Consider the following 22988-nt stretch of genomic DNA (forward strand, 5'->3'; position numbering starts at 1 on the left):
ATAAATAACTCCATTACAGGCAAATTTGTCATGGCAAATGGCTTCAGCCTGTGGGGTACAAGCTGCAATCCAGCTGAAATCTGTAATGAAATAACAAAAGTCATAATGGTCCCATTGAGGATCTTGGATGACTTGTACGAGTTTGGGACTGTCGGGTTGCTCCCTGGAGAGGACCTGGTGTCCCCGTGACGGGCTAACGCAGACGGAGGTGGGGAAGAGCCAATACGTGGCAGTGCTCATTTGGCCCTTAGGCTGCTGCTCACGTACGGAGTAGGAATGGGAGCCACGGCGTCACTGTCCTCCCGGTATCAGCTTAGTGATGGCAGCGTGACCACACCAACAGCATCACTTCATTTATGAAAAAGGAGGAAGGTTGAATGTTTTCATAGTGTCTTAAAATCCCTTCAAATCCCTCCAGCCTGAGTACCTTCACAGAACAGCGTTTCCTACCTTCTCTTATGGAAAGCTTTTTGTTAATATTTGAGCAATGAAGAAAACACAGCAGCTGTTAGCATAATTTTCCCCTTGAGGCAGATTGTCCTCAGGTAAAACAAAACACAATTAAGGTACCAGCAAGGTCAGTTATATTAAGCAATCCATATCCTCATAATGCAGATATTTCCTTCAGTGTCTGTCACCAGCATCAAATCCCCAACCGCAGCAACATAATTGGCAGCCTCCTTCTAGGGGGAAGATGAAATGGCTTGTGCTGCCACCAAAACCAGCCTGGATTTTGTTTGTGTAAGTGCTGGAGCCTGGGGGTGGTATCGCTCCGCTAGCTATACTGCTGGAGAGTCATGTATCAAGGACAGGCTTCTGAGGCGGCTTCTGTCTCCCTCCTATTTACTGTTCCTTTAATTACAAACCAGATGTTGGGGGAAGATTTAAAAGTCAACTTTATTTGAAATTCTGAAATATAAAAAACTTGACCACAACAATTTTTTTTTTGTGGTGGGGAGGGGAAACATGAAGGAGAGAAATGTTCTTTAATCCTTTGCTTATAGTTATTTTCTATTTTATTTTTAACTCTTATTTTTTAAAGCTGTGGTTATTTTTTCTTTTATTAAGTGGCCAAAGGCATTTCTTTTTTTCTTTCTGCCCCCTCAGCCCCAGAAGAGTTTTTAGGCTTTTCTCTGAGAACCAGACCTCACCCAAGACCTTCTCCCTCCCAGTCGGGATTGCTCTCATACATTCCTCTTGCTGTTTATGCCCCAAGACTGTTCAGAAACATCAAATGCAGCTGCCCACTTGCTTAATGACATTTTATTTGGGGACCACGTTACACCTCCTCTCCAGCATCCACACAGGGTCCCATGTGTCAGGCAAGGTACCAGCGCTGGCCTCCAGGGACTGGAGATATGGCCGGGGCTGGGAGCAATGGGATTCCTACCTCGCAGCCAGAGATTACGGTTCCTGGGTGTTTTGTGGGTGCTGGGACGGAGGAGAACCTTGGTAAGGAGCTGCTGGCGCCATGCTCCAGACCCCCCCCCCCCGGGGGAATTGGATGGAGCATCTTCCAGAAGGCATGGAGAGCTTTCTGCTCCAGGGGGGAAAGGTAGCTACAGGAGACCTGAAGTCTGTCCTTGCTTTGGAAGGTCCTCAAGAGGTTGATCCAGCCATCATTGAGTCTGACTGCTGAATCTTGATAAGGCTTGAACGGGTCTCCCAGGCTTATTTTAGCAACAAAATTAGGAACAAGGGTCAAGGTCCCTTCACACAAAGTGGAAAGCTTGTGCCGAAGGGGAGGCAGAGCAATGCCATACCCTTCTCGCTTCCGTTCCCTCGACACACAGCATTCAGCCCCAAGCAGAAAGGAGGGAATCATCTGAGGAGGCAAAGGACCTGAGAAACTGTTTGCTCTTGTTCTCGTCGGCCAGTTCCCTGGGAGTGTCTGTGTCCTTTCCAGCTACTGTGCTTTTCCAGTAGAAGTTTGATTTCCTATTTACTGTGGGATAAACCCTTTGGTTAATCTAAGGTCATCTAAGGATGACACTCATTCATGAGGCCAATATGTGTGATGAAGTCTAACCTGATTTTATCAGAGTGTAGGGAACGCAGCGTATGGTCAGGAGCAATGGCATCGTTCAGTTTCTTGCTTAGGAAAGCCTCGATCTTAAATAAAGTTCCCCTATTGTATGGTGTGCAGATGGGTTAAGTGCTACACTTTTAGCTACGTGATGGGACTAATGGAATTTAATAAGTCATTGCGAAAAAGACCCAGCAAATTTCCACAGGATTTGGGGAGATGCATGCACAAAATTGTTAAATGTCCTTATAAATTATCTGAATTTTCTAATTATAAAATTTTGGGGAGGAGTAAAAGCTGAAAGCAAGAAGACAAACCTACCTAACAGCTTATAAAGCTCAGAAGCTGCGAGAGCCAGGTGTAATGCCAGTCACTAGAGTTAAACTCACTGGTGAATGTGGGGAGGGAGGGGGAAATAATCCACAATGACCCCATGAGTCAGGGTCCCAGGGCACTGGGAGGCAGCACTGGGGCAAGTGCAGCCTGGGGAAAGCAGTATGTTTAGTGACACAAACGAGTCACGAGGTGGCTGCAACAATTTGAATCCCAAGATCATTTTGCCAGAGTTTTTGTTACAGATCTACAGATGCTGCAGCACGACCACTGATGGGATGACGGGTTCTGCAGTTTTGGGTCCCACCTCAGGAACTAATAATAAACTGGAGGCAGCTGAGAAGGCCAGAAGAAGGCTGTGCCACGGGAGCACTGTAGAGCACGGGGGAGGCACAGAGTCACCAAATCATGGGCAAGAACTGAGAAGTGCAGCAGGAAGAGCAGCAGGTGGGGAGGTGGAGCAGTGATTCCACCTCTGTGACTTTGGGAGAGGAGACTCTAAGCTACTTCCCCCCAGTCTTCCCGTGACCTCTGGGCCACGTCAGACCATGATACCAGGGGCCAATGCAACTCCAGCCTACAGCTCAAACAGCTCTTACTGGAAAAATGTTTGGAGTCCCAGTAAACGCACTCAGTGCACCTACTTTCCAACTGGCACTTCACTCCTCGCTACTCCTGAGTAGGCAAAGGCATCGTTGGGTTCCTCACCCCTTGGGACAGAAGCTGAGCTGGACATTCCTACCACAGACTATTTTTGCAATGTGATAAAAGTGAATGAAACGTTAACGGGAATATTGTGTACAAGGGGCAACTGAAAGAACTATTTACATATTGCTTGGAGGAACAGTATAAAACTGTGGATCTGTAACCAGAGATCCAGTTATCCAGTGAGAAATGTAGCTGGGAAGTCCCAGTTACAAAGGTCAACCCAAATATTAAGCAAAAATCATGCAGCCAGTCAGTGGAGTGACCTAACTGTGCTGCAGCGTGGCTCATCGGTCCCAGTTACAGCGGTTTGTACTAACAAAGGGTGATCTCTAGCCCGCAGAGTCTATAATCTAATCTAAAATTCAGTGCAACCATCAAAATGGAGGGAAATGGGAGAGGAGAGTAATATAAAACATGATTAAGACTTTGCTAAGCAAATGTAATCAGAGCACTTACACAGATAAGTGGTTGAGCGTTTTGAGCAGGTGAGGCAAGTTCTGTTCTTGCACGAAGGCTTCAAATCTTTCTTGCCAGTTCTGGAAAGTCCCTCGATCTAGAGATGCTGGTTCTCCCTTTCTCCCGGTGCTCTCTAATTTCTCCTGCTAGGGGATGCTCCCGAGGCGGTGAGTCCGACCGTACTACCGTGGCAAGGGACGTCTGTCCCTGGGCAAGGGATGGAGTAAGGCTTTAACGTGTTCATTTTCAATGGCACGCCATCTTGTGTATACTGCGAGCAGTAGGTCCCCGGGCAGGATCGCACTGTCCTGCCGTCAAAACCGGGCTCGGATAAATGAGTGATCCTACGGGAGATGCCGGTGAGGCGCGGTGGGGCGGAGGGGCTGCCGGCAGCCCGCTGCGGGTGCGCTTCGCTGCCCACTGAAACAACAGCGCTTCTACAAAGGTGGTCAGTGGTTTAGCAAACACAACTACTGCCTTGCTTCGGGGATGCACAAGCTGCCGCTAGGCTCACGGCGTCCACAAATGGGCCAGGAATCACAGCTGGGGAGGACGGGGGGCGGGGGGGCAGGTTTTGGCCCTTTTGCGGTTTCTTGCACCACAACTCAATCCTGCCTCCCCTGGGCGCGGGGGGCTGCCCACGGGGGAAGCTGCCAGGGACCAGGGGCACAGCCCGTGTAACATCGATGAGCGATTTAGCATTGTGAGCGGCTGTGGCAATTCTGCTCACGGGAACCTCACCCTAGTACAAGATCTCTCTGGCTGCTCATGGGAAAACTCTTGCCGTGGCGGTGCTGAAGGACGAAGCAGGCTCCCAGCTCCGCTCCCTTCAGCGGACAGACGTGCCCAGCGGTGGGCGAGGGCTCCTGGCACCAACGCCCAACAGCAGCACCCAGAGACGCCCCTGCCGGAACCCTGCCCGGCCCCTCGGCCGAGGGGCTGCGGCCGTGCCCCGGCGCGGGGTCTCTCCCGTCTCGGACCCACGCTCCCCGGTCCCACACCCCTCTCGGTCCCGCAGGACGCCGTTTCCCCCGGCTCCGCGCCGCGGGGTGCGCTCCCGTGGACACCCCGCCCGGCTCCGCAGCCCGAGCGCGCCGGCTCCGGCCGCGGGGAGCCCCGGACCGGCCGCCGCCGCCACCGCCCCCCCCCGCCGGCAGCGCCGGCCCCAACTCCTCATTGGCCGCCGCCGCCGGAGGGAGGATGACGCCCGGGCGGGAGCGGGCGCCGGGGGTATAAAGGCCGGGCGGGCCGGTGGCGCCGCGCTCCCGCCGCCCCGCCATGCCGCGCGGCTTCCTCGTCAAGCGCAGCCGGCGCCCCGGCGGCTCCTACCGGGCGCGCCCGCGGGAGAGGGACCCGGACCGGGACCCGCCGCCCGCCCCGCCGCCGCCCCCGCCGCCCGCCGCCGGGGGCAGCCCCGCCGCCAGGCAGGGGGCGGAGGAGGAGGAGGAGGGCGAGGAGGAGGAGGGCGCCGCCGCCGCCGCCTGCCCCGCGACGTGGCCCCCCGGCGGCGGCTGCGGGGGACCGGGGCTCGCCCCGCCGGAGGGGCCGGCCGCCTGGGGGGCGGCGGGCCCCTGCAGCGCTGCGGGGCCGCGGGCGGCTCTCTTCGAGCGGTGCCTCAGCTCCCCCGCCTCCGCCGAGTCCTTCCCCCTGGCCGCCTCCTTCCCGCCCGCCGAGAAGCTGCTGCTGCAGCCCCGCACGCCGCTGCCCGCCCCGCCGCCGCCGCCGGTGCCAGCGCTGAAGCGGCCGTCGCGGGCCAAGGCGCCGGCCAAGAAAGCCAAGGCCACTCGGAAGCTGAGCTTCGCCGACGAGGTGACCACCTCGCCCGTGCTGGGGCTGCGCATCAAGGAGGAGGGCCCCGAGGGCCGGCCGGGGCCGGGGCCGCCGGCGGGGCGCACGCCGCTGGGCGAGTTCATCTGCCAGCTGTGCAAGGAGCAGTACGCGGACCCGCTGGCGCTGGCCCAGCACCGCTGCTCCCGCATCGTGCGCGTCGAGTACCGCTGTCCCGAGTGCCACAAGATCTTCAGCTGCCCCGCCAACCTGGCCTCGCACCGCCGCTGGCACAAGCCGCGGCCCGGCCCCAGCGCCGACGGCTCCGCCGCCGCCGCCCCGCCGGGCAAGGAGAACAGCCCCGAGCGGCGGCCCCGCGGCCCCGCCGCGTCCTCGCCTCAGCCGCCGCCGCCCCGTCAGCACCGCGGCGGCGCGGACAGCGCCGGCGGCGCCCCGGCCCCCCCCGGCCCCGCTCCCGCCGGCGCTCCGGCTCCCGGCCCCGGCGGCGGCCCCGGCGGGGAGGCGTTCGCCTGCCCCTGCTGCCAGAAACGGTTCCGGCGGCAGGCCTACCTCCGCAAGCACCTGGGCACCCACGGGGCAGCGCGGCCCGCCGCCTACGGCCCTCCGGAGCGCGGGCAGCTCGCCTTCGCCTGCCACCTCTGCGGCGCCCGCTTCCCCTCGGCGGACATCAGGGACAAGCACCGGCTGTGGCACGCCGTGCGGGAGGAGCTGCTGCTGCCGCCGCCGGCCGGGCCCCCCGAGGGCGGCGCGGCGGGCGGCGAGCGGCAGGGCTTCCCCTGCAAGCACTGCCCCGCCACCTTCTTCAGCGCGCCCGGGCTGGCGCGGCACGCCAGCAAGTGCCACCCGCCGGAGAGCAGGCAGGTCCTGCTGCTCCAGGTGCCCGTCCGGCCGGGCTGCTAGGCCCGCGGCCGCCCCCGATGGGATTGCTCCGGGAGCCCGGGCGAGCCGAGGGAGTCCTGTCCACGCTGTAATTCCTATGGAAAGTCGCGGTACTCACGGCCACGAAGGCGGAGGAGCCGCCCGCGGACTCCCGCCTCCCCGGCCGGCGGGTAGCGAAACTCGCCCCCCCCGCACCAGCACGGCAGGAGGTTTAGCCGACGGGCGGTATCGCCGCCGCCTCCGCGGGTCCGGCCGGCGGCGTTCGTGCCGAGCCCCGCAAGGGAGCGAGGGGCAGCGCTGCCCGTCAGCTGCCGGGGCAGCCGGGGCACGGCCGGCGGGGGCGGGTACGGCCCCGGGCTGGCGGCAGCAGGCGAGGAGCCGGGCCCTGCCGGGATGCGGGCGATGCCGGGGAGGCGGGTGCCGGCCCACTGAAAGTACATCTTCCGTAGCTACTCTCGGTCCCAGGATAGGCATACAGCTGTATATAGGATATTTAAAGAGAGGAATTATTTTTTCGTGAGAAAAGGAGCCTGATCTAGTGACCTTGTTTTAATAGCCTTAGCCCTCGAGCTTCAACATTTAAGTTATTGTGAGGTGTTTTGTTTGCTGTATTCTGTACTAAGATAGTCGAGAAGGTAAATGTTCATACTGAGTCAATGTCAAGTCATAATATAGCTAGCAAAACGTATGGCGAATTAATTGTGCTGTCTGCTTAATTAAAATATGAGGTGTTGATCTTCTATAGCTGAGTAACGCATCTCCCGCTTACTCTGTGTTTCTGTACTCTAGCAACTGTGTGGTAGGCAAAACGCACATCTCTGGCAGCTGCCCGTTTCAAAACCCGCTCCATCAGTGGCTTGTTAGCGCGGCACGGACAATAGCAAGAAGCGCAGTTCGGTCTCGCCAGGCCAGGCAGGCAGAGGGGCCCTGTCCGCACCCGGCCTTTTTGGGTGGCCTCCCACCCCTCTGCCCCGTGAGCTGTGCTGTTGATGTGAGCTCCTCCGAGTCTTGTGAACAGCTGAAATTAGAACATGAAATGGTCTTTCGACATGCTGCTAAACCGCGGACGACAGGCAACCTTCCTTCTCCCTAACGAGACCTACCTTTAGCAAAGCAACCCCACGGTGTGTGTTCCCTGGCTTTAACGGTGGTCTGGCCAAATGCTTTGAAATACTGTCGAATTTACCAGCTACTGACATTTCACCCGCTATTTATTTATTTAATTTTTTTCCACGCATGAGTGCTTGTATCCAAACGTGGTAACAGATGAGGCCGAAAATAAGGGCAAGCAAATTCAATAAAGGATTTAAAACAAAGCTCACGCCTTCCTTGACTTCAGCAGGGCAAAGTGGGTCAGCTGGTGATTTCTGAAGAACCAAATTGATCCCAGCCGTAGTCTTTGTTCTAACGCTCTCTCTGAAATGAGCATGCAAAATATTTCAATCTTTTGATTAGCATCCTCTAAAGCAATTATTTCTGTAGTTTTACATTTTGTTACACACAACAAAAGATTCACATGTATCATGCCCAAAGGCTGAAAGCAAGTGCCAAGTGCTTTATTTTAAATACGTTTCACGGACTCCTTTCAGTTCCAGGACCTGGGCAAATGAATTTGTACAGTATAACCTAAAGCAGCCAAGATTTGCTGTCTGACGAAGGAGGCTAAACTCGCAGCTTGCTCTTCTCATATGCCAGAAATAAAGCATGTTATTTTAAGTTGTGCATTTTTTCCATCATTTTTTGGTAACGGAGACCTAGGTAAAAATACCTGTTTACACCATTAAATGAGTTCTCCCCTGGAGAAGGTCACTACGTTTTTTTTCAAATCATCGCTCTCCTTTCTCCACTTGTACAGTCAAAGACGAAAGGCTCCGGACCACAGAAACCTGATGCTTATTAACTGCTCCTACAATTAGCACTCGACCAACCAGCCTGCAGAAGGGAACGTCTTGTGCTTTGCGTTACCTGCAGAGTTACGTGTATTGTATTTACTAGATCTGGGGAAAAGTTTTCAGTACGGCGTTCTTGTGATGGGTTGGGAAAGAGCTCCTAAGAACTTTAATACAAATGAAAACTAAGCCCTGTATTGCACTTAACTGCTCCACGTGTAATATGCTATTCTTCTACAAATTGGGGTAAGAACCTAATCACTGAGGTGAATGACTAATATACAAAAGGTGGTAAGAATAATTTTATTGTATTATTAAATAGCATGTCTTCTCTTCAACCATTACAAATTTGTAGATACTACATGAATGACAATACATAATTTATCTCTTTATTGTTGCCCATATGCTATATTTACACATGCAGTTAGTACCGATGCCATGCTACATTTTGTTAACAGCATTTTATTGTTTGCCAGACTCAAAATGTGAGCATTTCATCTTCTGTAGGAAAATATCTCTGGGTGGGTGGAACGCGTGTACTAATCTGCACTCAGAGGGTTGGAATCATCAGCGTTTCAGGCCAGGCTCCCGGAGCATGTTCCCTTTTTTCCCTAGTATGCATCATCAGAGCAATGAATTTCTAGCAGGAAAGTGCTTTTTTCATTGTTGGTTTTTTTTTTTTAATGTAAGAAACAAGAATATACAACTAGACCCAGCAGCCCGGTGATAAAGGCTACAACCCATGAAACTCGATGGCATTTACTATTGATAACCACTTGGAAAAGCAAACATTATAAAAATATTTGGAAGCCAAGCATAAGTAGAATTTCAGCACAGTGATTTTTTTTTTTTCTGGCATAGATTACGGCATCACCTGCACAGTTATGAAATGATGCGTTTCTTTGTGAAGAAAGAGTTGGTGTTACAAGCAAATTATTTCGTTTGGACTCCGTAATGCTTGAAAGGCCGTTGAACTATTTTATTTTTAACATAAATAATCTGTACACATCCTGTCCATTAACAGTGTGACATCTGACAAAGACTTTACAAATGAAGCTTCAATTTAAAATGTACATTCATTTTCAAATTGTACATATTTCTTTCTTTGTTACAGAGAAAATTGCAATGGGGCACAATAAATATAGTGTAACCAAACTGCAGTCTCCAATTCCATATATGACTCGAGATCAACCAGAGTTAAAAACTGACAATTTAGTTAAGATATTGTAATCATCCAGGAAGGTAAAAGGTGCAGAGGACAAACTGCACTGCAAAAAAAAAAAAAGAAAAAAAAAAGGCAGCCTGGAGTTTGATAAAAAACCCAAAAGCTAAAATATTAAAGTAAAATTCCAGTGTCACTGTTTAAAATAAACATACAGAAAAGGGGGGTGCAGGGGGTGGGCACACACACGTTAGAGACATTATCCTTTAACGGAAAGCGGTGAGTCGCTGCGGGAAGGGTGGCCGATCGCTGCTCGTTAGGAAGCTGCAGGCATCTCGCCCCTTAGGACTTGTTGGCCGAGCCAGAGGAGCGGCGCAGTTTCATGGACATGCGGCTCTTGCTAGTCCGAGGAGACATTGGAGAGGCTAAGTCTGTTCCATCCACCTGTGCTGTTGCTGCTGCTGGAGTTTCTCCCGGCTGAGTCTCTGGGCAGAAGCCTGCAGAGGACAGCAAGAACCAGACGGGTCAGTGCCGCCTTCCACGCTCGCAGCACGGGAATCTATTCACAAGGGGCAGAGAGGAATTTCAGTGCTGCTGCCACTCCCACAGCATCTCCTAGCCCTTTACCGGCTGTGGGTGATGGTACCGCACGTGGAGCTAGCAACTGCCACAAATCCACCTCTAGAGAAAAGATGATGCCAGAAACCACTGAGCTACGGGACTGCAGCACCCCCCGCTCTCGGGAACTGAGGCAGCACTGAAGTGGGCGATGTTCTCCCGCTACCCGGGAGAACAAACACCTCCCGTTCCCTCGCAGGGATGGGGAGTCATTTTTCAAACCACAACCCAGAAGAAACCAGTCTTTAATGAGAACATGAAGGTTAACGGCTCGTTGCGCATGAAGGGAGCTCTAGGAATGCAGCTGAAGAGGTGGAGTGAATCGGGGGCCAGCTGGGAGAGCAAAACATCTTCTCCCATCCCAACTTTAGTCGGTGCTTCAAAAGGCAAATTCCTACAGGGCCCACAAGGCAGAAGCTTGAACAGATCATACTAACTGGATGCACTATACGTTAACGTTTCTTTGTAAAAGGAACAAGATGAATTTGAGATAACGGTATGTAGTTCATTAGCCCAGCGCCACGCTACAGTGCGCCCCGAGTCGAGTCCTCATTGCAAGAGGACAAGGCTCTTCCCTTACAAGCAGCCCGTCTCCAAATCTTCTTCCATAGAGATACACAAGGAAAAGGAGAAAATATGAAATCCAAATTACATTCTCCTTCCCATGTACAGAAAATTAACGCTATGAACTCACATCCACAAAACTAAACTGCATTTTAATTAGCCATTTACAGAGACTGACAGCCTGATTGAACTCAACTACCTCACTTGCCACTGATCGTTTCTGACCCGTATAAATTGCGGACAGAAGCTTACTCCTGCAGAGGTCAATGGGGAAACCCCTGCTGACTTCAGAAAGCCAGAATATCACTTGCTATTTCTTCCACATCATGCTATTACTGGTAATTCTTTAAAATAATAATAATAATAATGCAATAATCAGAACTGAAGATCTCTCTCCCTTAGTATACATTTCATATATAAGGATTGCAAAAACCATTCAAAACTGATCATGATTTATTCCGAAAGACCGCTCTAAAATCAAATGAGGTCATCAGGTAACAAGATATTGTCATAAACCTCAGTGACTGAGCGACCTGGCCGTCCTCCTGGCCTGGTCCATCACCTGCCTGGTCCAGAGAGATGGCATGGTACTTTCTATCTTTTTGAAACTGATGCGACCCATCGAAGTGACAGGGAGGAGAAAGGGCTGCTATTTGTTCCCCAGCTGGTGACAGCAATTCTGTCCATGAACTAGGTACCTCATTGCCAAACAATCTGGAAAAGCATGATAATGCCTGACTCACTGTGCCTTGCAGAAAAAGGCAGGCAGGGAAACATGCAGTCTCATTTTCTGAAATTCTATCTTGTTCTAATTTTACAAGGAATTAAAGCATTTCAAATGGTGGAAGTTAGAGAACAGAAAATAACCGTTGTTGTTTTGCACAGCATACCATTCACAGCTAGCGTGAAAGACCTTCCGTTTCAAGCCTTTGCCCTTTACCTTGATGTGGCCAATGCTTTCTAGTGGAGGTTTTGGAAGGAGAAGAAATATCACAGCATTTCTTTCTTTGTTGAGAATGAAGAAGTGATGAGGAAGGAGGAGTGGAAAGAAGTGAGGAAGGGGAGGGAGAAAAGATAAAAGATAACAGGTGTGAGACATGAGACACGAACCGCAGAGATTGAAGGGTATTAACAGATGAGCACAGAAAACGGAATTTTGAATTTCATTATGCAATTGCTGCTCATGCTACAGGTTAAAGAGAGTGATGAGTTAGTTATGTGCAATGAAGCAACAGCTCTGAAATCCGGCGTCATACTTACCAACTAAGCATTACAAGAAAAAAAGGAAGAGAGAGAGAAAGAAAAGAATTCTATAACATTATCCAGATCCAGCAACCTCATTCATAGCAACTGAGATACATCCTAAACATTGTCTGAAGTGCTTGCTTTCAGTCTGTGAAAACAGTTAAATATTCACACACATACACACAATCGAGAAGGAAAAACAAATGACAACTCAATATATGGCTTCTGCTCCCCAGCGGCTTCACAGTATTAAGTATGCTAAAATTATAGCCAGTCTCAACATGAGACTCCTGAAATCATGTAAAGGAGAAAAAACATAGTATTTAAGCTAGTTAGTCTGCGTCAAAGTGTCAAACCCTAGTGTGAAATTTTATCATGGGTTGGAAAAAGAGAATTAAGGTATTAAGGTCATATCTTAAAATTTTGTTTCTAATTCCTGCAGACAGAAACACAGATTCACATGCAATCCCAATTTTTTTTAAGAAACTGACTTACAGCTATTGAAGAACAGAAGTCATGTAAAGTGATTTTCACATCTGAACATATCACACTAGAAGAGTGAAGAATAATGGCACTTAAAATAGATTTAAAGTCTGACAGCAATCAAGAGGCTGATTAGTAACTCAATTTCTTTGGATTTTAGATAAGCATATATATCTATATAGACATACATACGCACATACACACATGTGGATATTAAATGTGGTATATCGGAGTTTTGCAGGTTTTGTTTCCCCTTAGCAGTTTTAAAGTGTAAAATGTTATCATCTTTATCTCTCTACCCAATGAAATATTTAGTTATCCAAAATATAAAAGTAGGGTTAAATAAGGCGGCTTTACGGACAATTGACCTAGAACCAGAAAGTTCTATAAAATAAACAAAACAGATGTGTTAGGATTTTTAAGAGGTTGAAAAACGTCAGGAAGTGATCCATATTTTTCATCTCTTAGGCTTGACAAGTGACAAATATCATAGCCTGATGAGCTATGATATTTTGGGGCCATAATGTAAAGCCATTTCAATTGCATCTGAACAAGGGGGTGGATCAACAAAGTTAAAATGCGACATTTTCACACTCCATTTGAAAATTTTAGGATCTTCTAGTAATAGTATGCTGGTTATTTGACTCAGAAATTAACTATTTAAATGTAAAATGCAATCCTAACTATGCGCAGGCTGAGTTAGAAGTGAGGTGAGGTGGAAGAATCTGGAGGTATCGTAACACACGCGTTGGCGTGACTCATCTCGCTCCTTAGTTCTGACTTTCAGAGAGGTGAAAATTTCACCCAGCAGAAGCCTGACACGGTGCTGATGTTAAGACAGGGTGCTGCATGGTAAGACTAGTCTCAGTATGTCTAGTTTTATCACACCCTGTTGTCTGGATCAACACTTTCCTCAGTGCCATCTCTGAGAAGGACCATGGAGGAAAATGTACAGCTTGCGCCCTTTGCCACTCTTACAAATGCCAGTCCAAATCCGGCCAAGTTGTCCGTCACGCTCAGCAGAGCCTTGCTAGAGTCAAGGAATTAAGTCTGTCACTAATTTTGGGAAACAAGGAAAGGAAGCAAGAAGCGGATGCAGACAGAAAGACTGCAAAAGCAGCTGCACAGCAAGATGAGAAGGTGAGGAAGAGATGGTGAGTGGCCTCAAGACCTGTGAGACTGGAACCGGGCAGGAGAGAAAGAACCAAGAGCCAGCCATGAGAAAGAAGACAGCAAAAAAGATTAAGTTTATGGCAAAAGGGTGGCAGAGCCCATGCCCAGTGAAGAATTCTCTTCAGAACCCGGCTGGAAACATATTGGGTAAACCTGTTCCTCCCTGTCAACCAGTATCTGTGACACCCACTGGCAAAATTCCCAATCTTTCCACTAGCGGAGATTCAGGCAGAGGTAAGACAGCTTATCATTACCACCAATTATTGCCCTATCTCAGTCTGCAGGAGGAGTTGGTGGTGGATCCAGAGGTTACAGTTTTGCTTATGAATCATGTGGCTGTTAATCAGTATTACAGAATTTCTCTTTTGCCCTACGCCTTAAAATAAAAATGGAGGGAATTACACAAGGAAAATGTTGACACAAGAGAATAAATTTGTGAAGTCAAACATTCAAAAACTAGGAAATGTCAGGATTAAAATTCAATTTTGTCCTCTTGTGTGTATGCACGGGATGCTTTTGAATTGGACGATCACACTCTATTTTTTTTCAGTGGACCCATTTCAATGCATGTAGAAAATTAGTCTGGTTGGGTCTCTAGCAGTCTGCACTAAAGTTACTGCCTCAAAGTGCTGGGGATCCCCACCTTACTACCACCCAAGTGGTCGACTTAAGGACAATAGTTCAGAAATGCATAAAGTTTCAGCTTCAGTTGTTCCAATATGAAGTTTTTTTGAAAATTTGAATGAGTTTTGAGGTTTTGCTTTGATTTGGAATTAAAAAAAAAAAATAATCCTAGGTTTGGACCGGAGAAGGGATAATGAGAAACTCTTCTCAGCCCTGCCAGACATACAGCCCTCATTTCTGTATTCCAACCTCTCTTCCGATCACAAACTTCAACCACCACCATCAACAAGTGTTGCTTAGACCCTTCTACAGTGAGAAAAGCACCACCATTCTCATCTGCGAAGGGGTATACAGGGCCAAAAAGATTCTCACTTCAAAGGCACACAGGAAACAAGCAGCAGAAGAGATGAAGACACAGGCTGTTGAAGTTGAGTTCCTCTTGCGCAAGGCTGGAGTATCATTACCTCCACATTCCCTGCTTCCCTGTCTGTTAGCTGGCATCCCCACTTACTTTGGGAGTGAGGCAGCAGAATTGTTCTGAACACAGGCTTGAAAATAGAAGGAATGATTGTTGGGATCAAAAAGTCTGATGCTTTTATCCCAAGGAAAACACTATGACTAATGTAGAGAGGCCCCTTCTTTATAAGGTTTACTATACTGAGGTACTATTTTTAGTAGGAAGAGAGGAAAAAAAGAAGATCGAGAAAAACCAAACCCAAGGCATCAGTACGATTTAAAGCTCAGAATCTTAGCATCGTGGGGTCAATAAGCCCATCAATATCATTGAGCTTACCATTGACAGTTCCCTCAACCTATTCTGGTGTCACAGAAATCTGGTTTACTCAACAGCTGTATAGCAGGAGTTACTCTATTTAACAGAGGCAGCACAAAGTGAAAAATACAGAGGCAACTGAATTATATTCTGTTATTAAGTGCAGGTAAATCTCTCTTTTTTTTAAATGTACACATCCACTACACTAGTCAGGTTCCTAAACATGGGAAGGTGGACTTGTCAGGTATTTTGACAGGGCAAACTGAAGTATCTAGATAAAACAGCAGCAGCCACAATCACATTGTACTGAAGAGCAACCACGCTAAGGAAAGAAACGGCTTTTGCTGAGGGCTGAGCCTTTGATAAAATATATCAATTTGAGGAAATAGAGTTTGTTACTGAATGGCATGTTCTCTATTTGCTCCGATTATCATAGCTCAAATGAAAAAACTGGCATGCTGAAACCGGCCAACAGGATTGCAACAACAACAAAATTACAACACCCGGTGATGGGCGGTAGTAGCTTCACAGTTTCTATATATCTTAGAAGAAGAAATTGTATGTAATATTTTATAAAATTTAAACATATTCAACAACTGTAATCTTGGCAATCACAATCCAATTAAAGAATGAAAACTATAATATCTGAGATATGGAAATCTTTTCTAGTCTCTTCTGGTCAGTTATTTCTCATTAAAAAACCCAGACATAAATATTCTGTATTTAAAAAAAAGAATTGTGATGTATTTTTAGAAGCTGGTCAGAAATTTTCAGATTATGTGGAAACGTCTGGCAGGGAGTCTGCAAGGTTCTGAGTCATCTTGGAGGTGATGAATGTGTGTGGATTCCCAGGCAGGACCCCAGTGCGACTCCTATGTGCAATCCTGGCACAATTCAGAACTCTTCACCTATCTTTCAAAAAATATGCCTGTTGTAGGGACCCTGGAATCATAGGGATATGTAGGTTTATCATAGTCCATCTGGTGGACTCTTTCCTGGGATCACGGTCTGTCAAAGTTCTGGGTCATCTGTAGCCACCTCGCCCACAGGTCTGCCTCACTAGAACTGGAAACCAGTGGTACCCCCAAGGCCTGGGATAACCTTTTTGGCAGATGACTGCAGCATTAATTTATACCTGCCTCAGGCTTTAGAATGCGTGCACTCCAGAGTCGGCTTGGAGGCAGATGCTGCGGTGCTACTCCAGGCACTCTGTCCTGGAGCCAAGTATCAGAGCCCCGGGAGCCCCGGATCGAACAGGGGTCAGCCCCCAGGCTGCGAGCAGGACTGCCAGAGCATCCCCAGCATCCCTGTGCTGGAACGAAAGCTCAGAGTCAGGCAGGTCTGGGCACAGGTTGTTTGACTCTGATGCCGGGTCACGCTGTGCTGCATGTCCATCCTAGGAAGCTCCTGGCTGCTCCTGACACTGATGTGTTGGTCAGTTCCACTGCACAGCGCAAGGTCAGGATGAATGTGGCCCTCACAAGACAGGACATCACGTTTTGTAGTACGTAAACACACACACGCGCGTATGCGCAGATGTGAAATACATCACAAGCTCCTATTAATGAGATTCCTGCAGAAAATTATTACATTTGATAAAAAGGTTAAGTCTACAATCAAGTTTCTAAAAATCTTTTTTGCAGATCATGTTAGTGAATACCAAGTATGGCTAGGACAATTTTTAAAGGAATACAGGACTTGCTGCTGTAAAGCAGTGTTCTTCAATGTACCAAACTAGTACAGAAAAGCAGCTTTGCTTCACCCAGAAAGAATGAACTAGAGGAAGAGGGCAGAACGATTTAGCCTGGAATAAGATTTCTGAAAGTGAACAGGCAGAACTGATACAAGAGCACTAGAATACAGAATATATACTAGCCATTCAAAAGTGTCTGGTGTTGAATACCTACTGAGTGCATTAGGTAGGAAATGTGGCAAGGACTGGTATCCCTGGTTATTGTTTTTCATGGTTCTAGTGACAGATTTTTTTCCTATTGAAATGTTTTCATACATTAAATTATGTTATTTTTTTAATACTGGTTTAATTAGTTTTAAATTAATTACTGTTAATTTTGTTTCCCTCTGGTCTTGACTATTTGCACTGGCATAACTATACCACTTAATTATACTTTGAAACTGCACCTCATGTCTACTTATGGTTTACACTTTCAGGCGAAGGAGTCTCAACATTTTAACATCTCTCAGTCATTCTTCTTTCTGCAGTCCTATCACAACTCTTCTATAATTTTAGAATTTATTTCTGCATATTTTTGCAATTGAGAAACAAATTTTGAGATAACTTGCCAAATTAATGTATTCCTACAAGATTTATTTAGATTTACAGCTTTGCGACAGAAGCATTTTGATTTATTCGTCATTAAATAAAGGTTTCTGAACAAAGAATTTCAAGTGTTACACATTCTTCTTCTCCTTCTCTCCTATGTTATCACTGCAGAATGTCTTACAACATCAATGAAAGACAGTACAGGGTACAAAACACACCACTGCCATCCAGTACTACTTGTTCATGCTGAGAAACAAAGGTCAACACAATAAAGTGTTACTCATTCAACAACTCTCTCTATCGTTAGTTACCTTAATCCCAGAACCAGTGTTAGTGCTTCATGCAGACCTGAGGTTAGTAAAAGACTAAAACTTTAAGAAGATGTAGTGGTCATTTCTCAATCAGTGTGAAATTCTTTTTAGTGTGAACAAGGGCAACAAGGAAAGTTCGCATACAATTTGGTTACAAGCTTAGTGCTCTAGTAAAAGTAAGAGGAACAAAGGGGTTTTTTGGACACTTTGTCTTACCTTCAGATAAACAGAACTGATATTTAATGATCTAAAAAGAGGGGAAATAAAATAATGAAATAATCATAAGGAGTTCAAGAAATTTCAGAACAGGAAGGCCTTGAGTTACTCATTTTCTTTTACCGATTTTCTCATTAGTAACTGAAAATGCAGTATCCTCTTATAAAACAGGTATTTTACTGGAAAGCAAAAATGACCTTAAAACCGACTTTGCAGCTAATAACCTGGAAACAAAATTGATGATTGCGAGGCTCTCAGATTCCAAATTTAAAACTTCACATTCCAAAAATGCAGTGAGCCTTAAAACTTTCTCACAGGGAAGGTGTACTTAGGCTAAAGAATGTATCTACCTGAACTAGCCTGGATGAAGCTGTACCAACGCTTCCATGGAGACTTCATACAGGGGAAGGCACGAAAATTCACTGTAAAAATACAGGGTCTGGTTGCTATATTAAAGTAGCTAGCCAAATCTTAATGCCAGACACTGGCTCACGATGCCAGGCAACAGAATAACAATTTAAAAGCAACTTTGCCCACGTTCTCAAATATGTACGGGTAGTCTTTCGGATTAATGGTAACTCTTAATGATGTGCAAAGGTCTGAATTTTTAGTTTTTATAAGTGAGGATACTGCATTTCAAATAAGATTGTATAAAAAACAGTTCTTCACTGTATTTCTTACCTGTCTCTGAGGGCAAATGGTGGTAAGGTGCTGGACAGAAAACCTGAGCAGCAAAATCCTCAAAAGTCGTAGGCTCTAGATGATGTTGAACAATTGTTTGCAGGTATCGTGCTCTCTCCTCGTAACTGGTTTAGCCAAGAATTAAGGATCAATTTATATCATGTGCTGTAACTGCTAAATATCAGTGCCTAGTAATTTGGAATTCTTGTTTTTGTTAAACACATCTCATGTATTTCAGTGACTGTACACACTTATTTTGAATTCTTTACATACCTTAAATACTGTCTATTAAGTAACTGATTTGGCTGTACTCTGGTCACAATTACATATAAAAAGTTACAATTTTATGAGAGGTATAGCATGAAAAATAACCTTAGCATTAACAAAATAAATTATTTTGCACTTTTCCGTAACAAACTGCTCCCATAGTCCCTGAACACATGCATGCAGTTAAGATAAATACCTAGCGAAATTTGAGTATTGGGAAAAACACCTTGTCAATTATGCCGTTAAAACAAGCAAGAATATTTGTAAAGAATCTGCAGGACCCCTAAATACTGGCTAACAGGGTGTCGGCAGGGCACCGACAGCAAAATACTGTACTTCTTCCTTTTCCCTCTGTTCTCCCTCTCTGATATTATTGACAGGAGACCAGTATCTTGAAGTGTTGTTGCTTTTGAAGAACCCTCTCCAGGCTTCTTGTTCCAGCAGGCCTGATTGTGCTGTTAGCACAGAGAGAGCTAGAAAAAGAGAGAATATTTCTGCTGTTCATGAAAGCAACTATGGAAATGGCTGTCAAAATGTAGAGCAGCAGGCAGCAACATACAATTATCAAGAAAAACTACCATGCTGACTGCATGTCGTACAGTTCCTGAACTGAGAAATCAGTTAACCTTTTCTCTCGCAACTTTCAAAGTCCTCCAAGCTGGACTCAATACGTTGAATGAGGGAGACCTTCTCCAGTTATCTTACAGAACCGTCAAACGATCAGGAATTTTCCCTGCCATTGACGCTTCTGCACACTTTTTTTTTCATATTTTATTTGCAGATAGTGAGATAATTTTCTCCTTACATCGTTCTCTTTTCCTTAAAAAAAAAAAAAAATACCCCAAACAAGTCAGCATGGCATGGAGGAATGCACCCAGAATCAGTTTCTTGAAGGTTCTGGGGTCTGGTTTCAGGTCTGCTGCTCTTTTCTGGGGGAAAAGGGGCAGCGAGGAAACTGCCTTTCTGACTCAATTTCACCACCTGCGAAATGGGGATAATATTCACCTTGCACGCATTTTTTAGCAATCCAAACATAAAAACTGCATTACAAGTGATAAGCATTTTTAATAACAATTGCTAACATTTACAATAAATAACGATACTATTTTCAGTTATGACAATCAGTAAAATTCTCAGCCCCAAATTACAGCTGGAAACAATACCCTTCATCTTAGCTTTTGAAATTAGACTTTAATAATTACAGAACTTTTCCTATGAAACCTTTTTGCAGTTGTTTCCTGTACAATATTTGCAGTAGATTTTACAGTATACCTAAATGTGAAAAAAATGTACAGAGAATGTATTATCTGAAAACAACTTCTAGTGAATAAACTGATCTTCGTTGTACTTCCTTAGACCACAACTTGGTTGCAGAGCGAAACTGAGAAACAATTTTCCCTCCAAAAACCGTGTTCCGAATTCTTTCTGGATCCTGAGACAGCTGAACCTCAGCAGAAGTCTCAGGCTGGAGAAGCTACAATAGAAGCACTGGGACAAGAGAAAATATAAAAATCTCCCATTGTAACGGTTCTTAGGTTGGGGGATAAACACGGTATTGAGCCTTAACAGAGGAGAGTAATATAACACAGTTTTTAAGAGGCTATGTATAAGTGGTAGAGGATGAAACTGATGGCTGAAGTCTAAATAATACTACGTATCTCACAACTTGTTGAAAAGCACTTTTTTCATTGGGGGAGATTCACAGCTGCTGAATTTTCTGCAGTTAATAGAGTCCTTTGATTCACAGCAGTGCCCCTTGCACAAAAAATACTGGCCTTTGTGTATTACCAGAAACTAATTTTCTATTTGGCTGAAAAGGGAAAAATGGGGTTATTGCTTCTCCCTCCTACAGAGCTTTTCATTATGCCTGATGCACTCAACTTCTAAGCTCTTCTGAGAAAAAAAAATAACTGAAGAGGCAAGAGGTAGAAAAATGAGCTTGTTAGCACATTAGAAGTGAAGTATCTTGGTGGGCCCTAGAAATTCCCAGTGGTGTGTTAACTTATCACTCTATGCATGCTGGCACTGATAGTCTCCCAATTGATCACTCTCTTTTCGCACCAAAGGTGCTGCCAGGAAGCAAAGGCTGAAGGCCCACAGGAGAACAGGCTGCTATCAAAACAAGCTGTTTTTAAAAGTCTGCTTGAATGGGTAAAATGTTTCATGAAAAAGTAGGGTGGAGACACCTACCTGCTTTTAAAATGCTCTACTTTCAGAGGTCTCTAAAGGAAACCTTTTAGTTTATCCTATTATATCCAAAGCTTATACACAAATAAGGCAAAAATGAAGGAAAGTTACCGCTTTGAACGTGACAAGGACATTCCCATTCTCCAATCTAGGTACCTATCTCCTAACCAAATAAAGAAGTCTCCACACAGGTGCTGACTGAGGAGGATAATGATGTTTTCATTACACAGTGGTGAGGACAGGCTTCTATCAGTTCTAGAAGTCTAATTCAAATGCACGCTTAGTACACCCAGAGACAAGTAATTCAGCTGGCCAGGTTGCTGCTCATCCTAACGATCCACAAAACCATCTGCAGCTTGTTGAAAACAGAACCCCACTTAAAAACAAAACAAAACAAAAATCTGATGCGAACGCCAAGTCCAAAGCTTGCTGTATTCTGCTCTAAGAAATGACACGCTCTTCTAAGAACTCCTTTTCTGTATTAGAGACTGAGTAGCTGAAATTGGGATACTTTTATCTTCTATTCACTTATACTTTGAGAACATTCTAGTATTTTAAAACTCTGAATTTGTATGCTTTCGTGGCTGAGATAATCTAGTTCTACGCTGCATTTGACTGCAACTATCTGCAAGAGTGACCATAAACCCATGGCAGTTAATTTCTACATTACTTCTAATAGGCTAGACATTTATTTCTTTAAAACGCTGCTCTCTAGGGAAGAGTTATTAGCACCTACAAATTGAGTGGCACATACAAACTCAATGGCTAGTAATAACAGGGCAATGCAAGCTGTATTCTTCCTGCAGTGGATGTTGCCACTGGCATCAGCAATTAAGATGGAATGGGAAGGATGCATGGACAAACCAATGGAGAAAGACTCTGGCACACAGAGCTACTAAACACTTAACAACAGTGTTGTGAGCTTTCTGCTTCTGATGAAGGTGCTAACTGGAGCAAAAGAGAACGGATAAAAAGGTAAGATATACGTTAATTATACAGGCACTCACCCAAACCTGTCAGCTAAAAACTTGCAGATAGATAATCCGCAAAGGAAGGATTATGCTGGGGAACCTACTCAATGACAAAAAAAATCTAATTACTTCATCTTACTTTTTCAGAAGATACCATTCTGAAAAATATAATCAATACAAGAAAAAATCAGAAATTGTACCTTTATAGGTCACTCAGGTTGTAGTCGCTCATTCCTGCTAAAATTTCATTTGCATTACAATCCTTTTTACTTATTCTCTGAATCTGCAACTATTTCTATTAATACTGAAAATACTCTACTTTCCATTATTACTGTAAACACACAATTTTTTTTAGACCTGTTGATTTGCACTCCAGAACAAGCACCGAAATCCTGGCTGTCGGATCACCTGCTTATGCTTAATCTGCTGAAAAACCTCTCTCGTCTTCAGCTAATAGCTCTCCATCACTGTTGATTATATGACTTTCTTTTTAACTCAAGCTCTGTTCAGATACCTATGGCAGAATACATCAACATCACGCAGATGCTTTTTGCATAATCTAAGCTAAAACTTTTTCTAGCCATCTACATGAGTAAATGATCTAGGCTCTTACTTTACATCTCCATTACTGCCATATTGTTTTTCTTCGACCTCAACAAATGAATTTTATTCCTCCTTACATCTACTCGGAGCATCGCAGAGCCCACTTTCTGAACATACTGCTTAGATGGGGCATTCTCTTCAGGTACTGCCATCAGTCTGCCACTCCCTAGCACAAATGCAGGCTGCTTTTTAACTTTATAGTCCATACCAATTTGATCAATTTTATCAAAACTACTCTTGCCTCCAGCTAGCTTACACATACCATTGCTTTCACTCACATTTACATTTTTAGACAGGCACTTTTGTACTTTCTTCCACGTGGCTTCTTACGCCTAGCACCAGGTCTCATCCACAAAACAACTCCTTTCCAAACTCTTCCCTTTGCTAGGTCGTTTATCTAAAAAGAAATGAGGAAAACACCTTGGAAGACTTAAGTCCGTTGCTGTGTAGGTCACACAGCTATTCATGATGTCTACTATCGTTTCACACTTCCCTGAATTTTGTATCTGCCTTCATTTGTTGTCTTCAGTTTTATACTTGCCTTTTTTACTTCTGGGGGACAAACAACATCTGTCTTGTGCTGTACTCCAGCTCACTGTAATGACGCTGGGGTCTACACTAAGGATATGTATGTGCCACAATAATCCAAGCTAAACAGCTCTCCTCCTAGCATCATTATCCACCATCTTAATGTTTTCCCTTTATATCCAAAAACAATTCCCTCACACTGACCTTTTTTTTTATCCATGGC

General features: G+C 45.9%; 2 protein-coding genes across 10 annotated transcripts in view; one reads left to right on the forward strand and one right to left on the reverse strand.

Annotated features, from left to right (window-relative positions):
• The first annotated feature begins 4801 nt into the window (after nt 1-4801).
• Nucleotides 4802-6430, forward strand: INSM2 (INSM transcriptional repressor 2). Its single transcript, XM_054828270.1, has one exon. It carries the CDS (start codon nt 4802-4804, stop codon nt 6209-6211), a length of 1410 nt encoding a protein of 469 aa, XP_054684245.1. The 3' UTR covers nt 6212-6430.
• A 1837-nt stretch (nt 6431-8267) lies between these two features.
• RALGAPA1 (Ral GTPase activating protein catalytic subunit alpha 1) overlaps nt 8268-22988 on the reverse strand; it is a 138770-nt gene continuing 124049 nt past the window's right edge. For 4 of the 9 annotated variants that reach the window (XM_054828255.1, XM_054828253.1, XM_054828251.1 and 1 more), the window contains 3 exons: nt 18210-18334; nt 11314-11428; nt 8268-9738 (listed from right to left, as the gene is read on the reverse strand). In XM_054828255.1, the coding sequence (XP_054684230.1) occupies nt 9642-9738; nt 11314-11428; nt 18210-18334 (337 nt within the window). In that variant the 3' untranslated portion in view covers nt 8268-9641. Of the gene's footprint in view, nt 9739-11313; nt 11429-17528; nt 17560-18209; nt 18335-22988 lie in introns of those variants that run through there. The other 5 variants (XM_054828254.1, XM_054828252.1, XM_054828247.1 and 2 more) reach the window with 3 other exon arrangements.

This window comes from Grus americana, chromosome 5 (assembly GCF_028858705.1).
Source record: "Grus americana isolate bGruAme1 chromosome 5, bGruAme1.mat, whole genome shotgun sequence".
Classification (NCBI taxonomy): domain Eukaryota; kingdom Metazoa; phylum Chordata; class Aves; order Gruiformes; family Gruidae; genus Grus; species Grus americana.

What these genes read in the sequence shown, in the direction of transcription:
- INSM2 (XM_054828270.1), top strand. Translation starts at nt 4,802, where the DNA reads ATGCCGCGCGGCTTCCTCGTCAAGCGCAGCCGGCGCCCCGGCGGCTCC.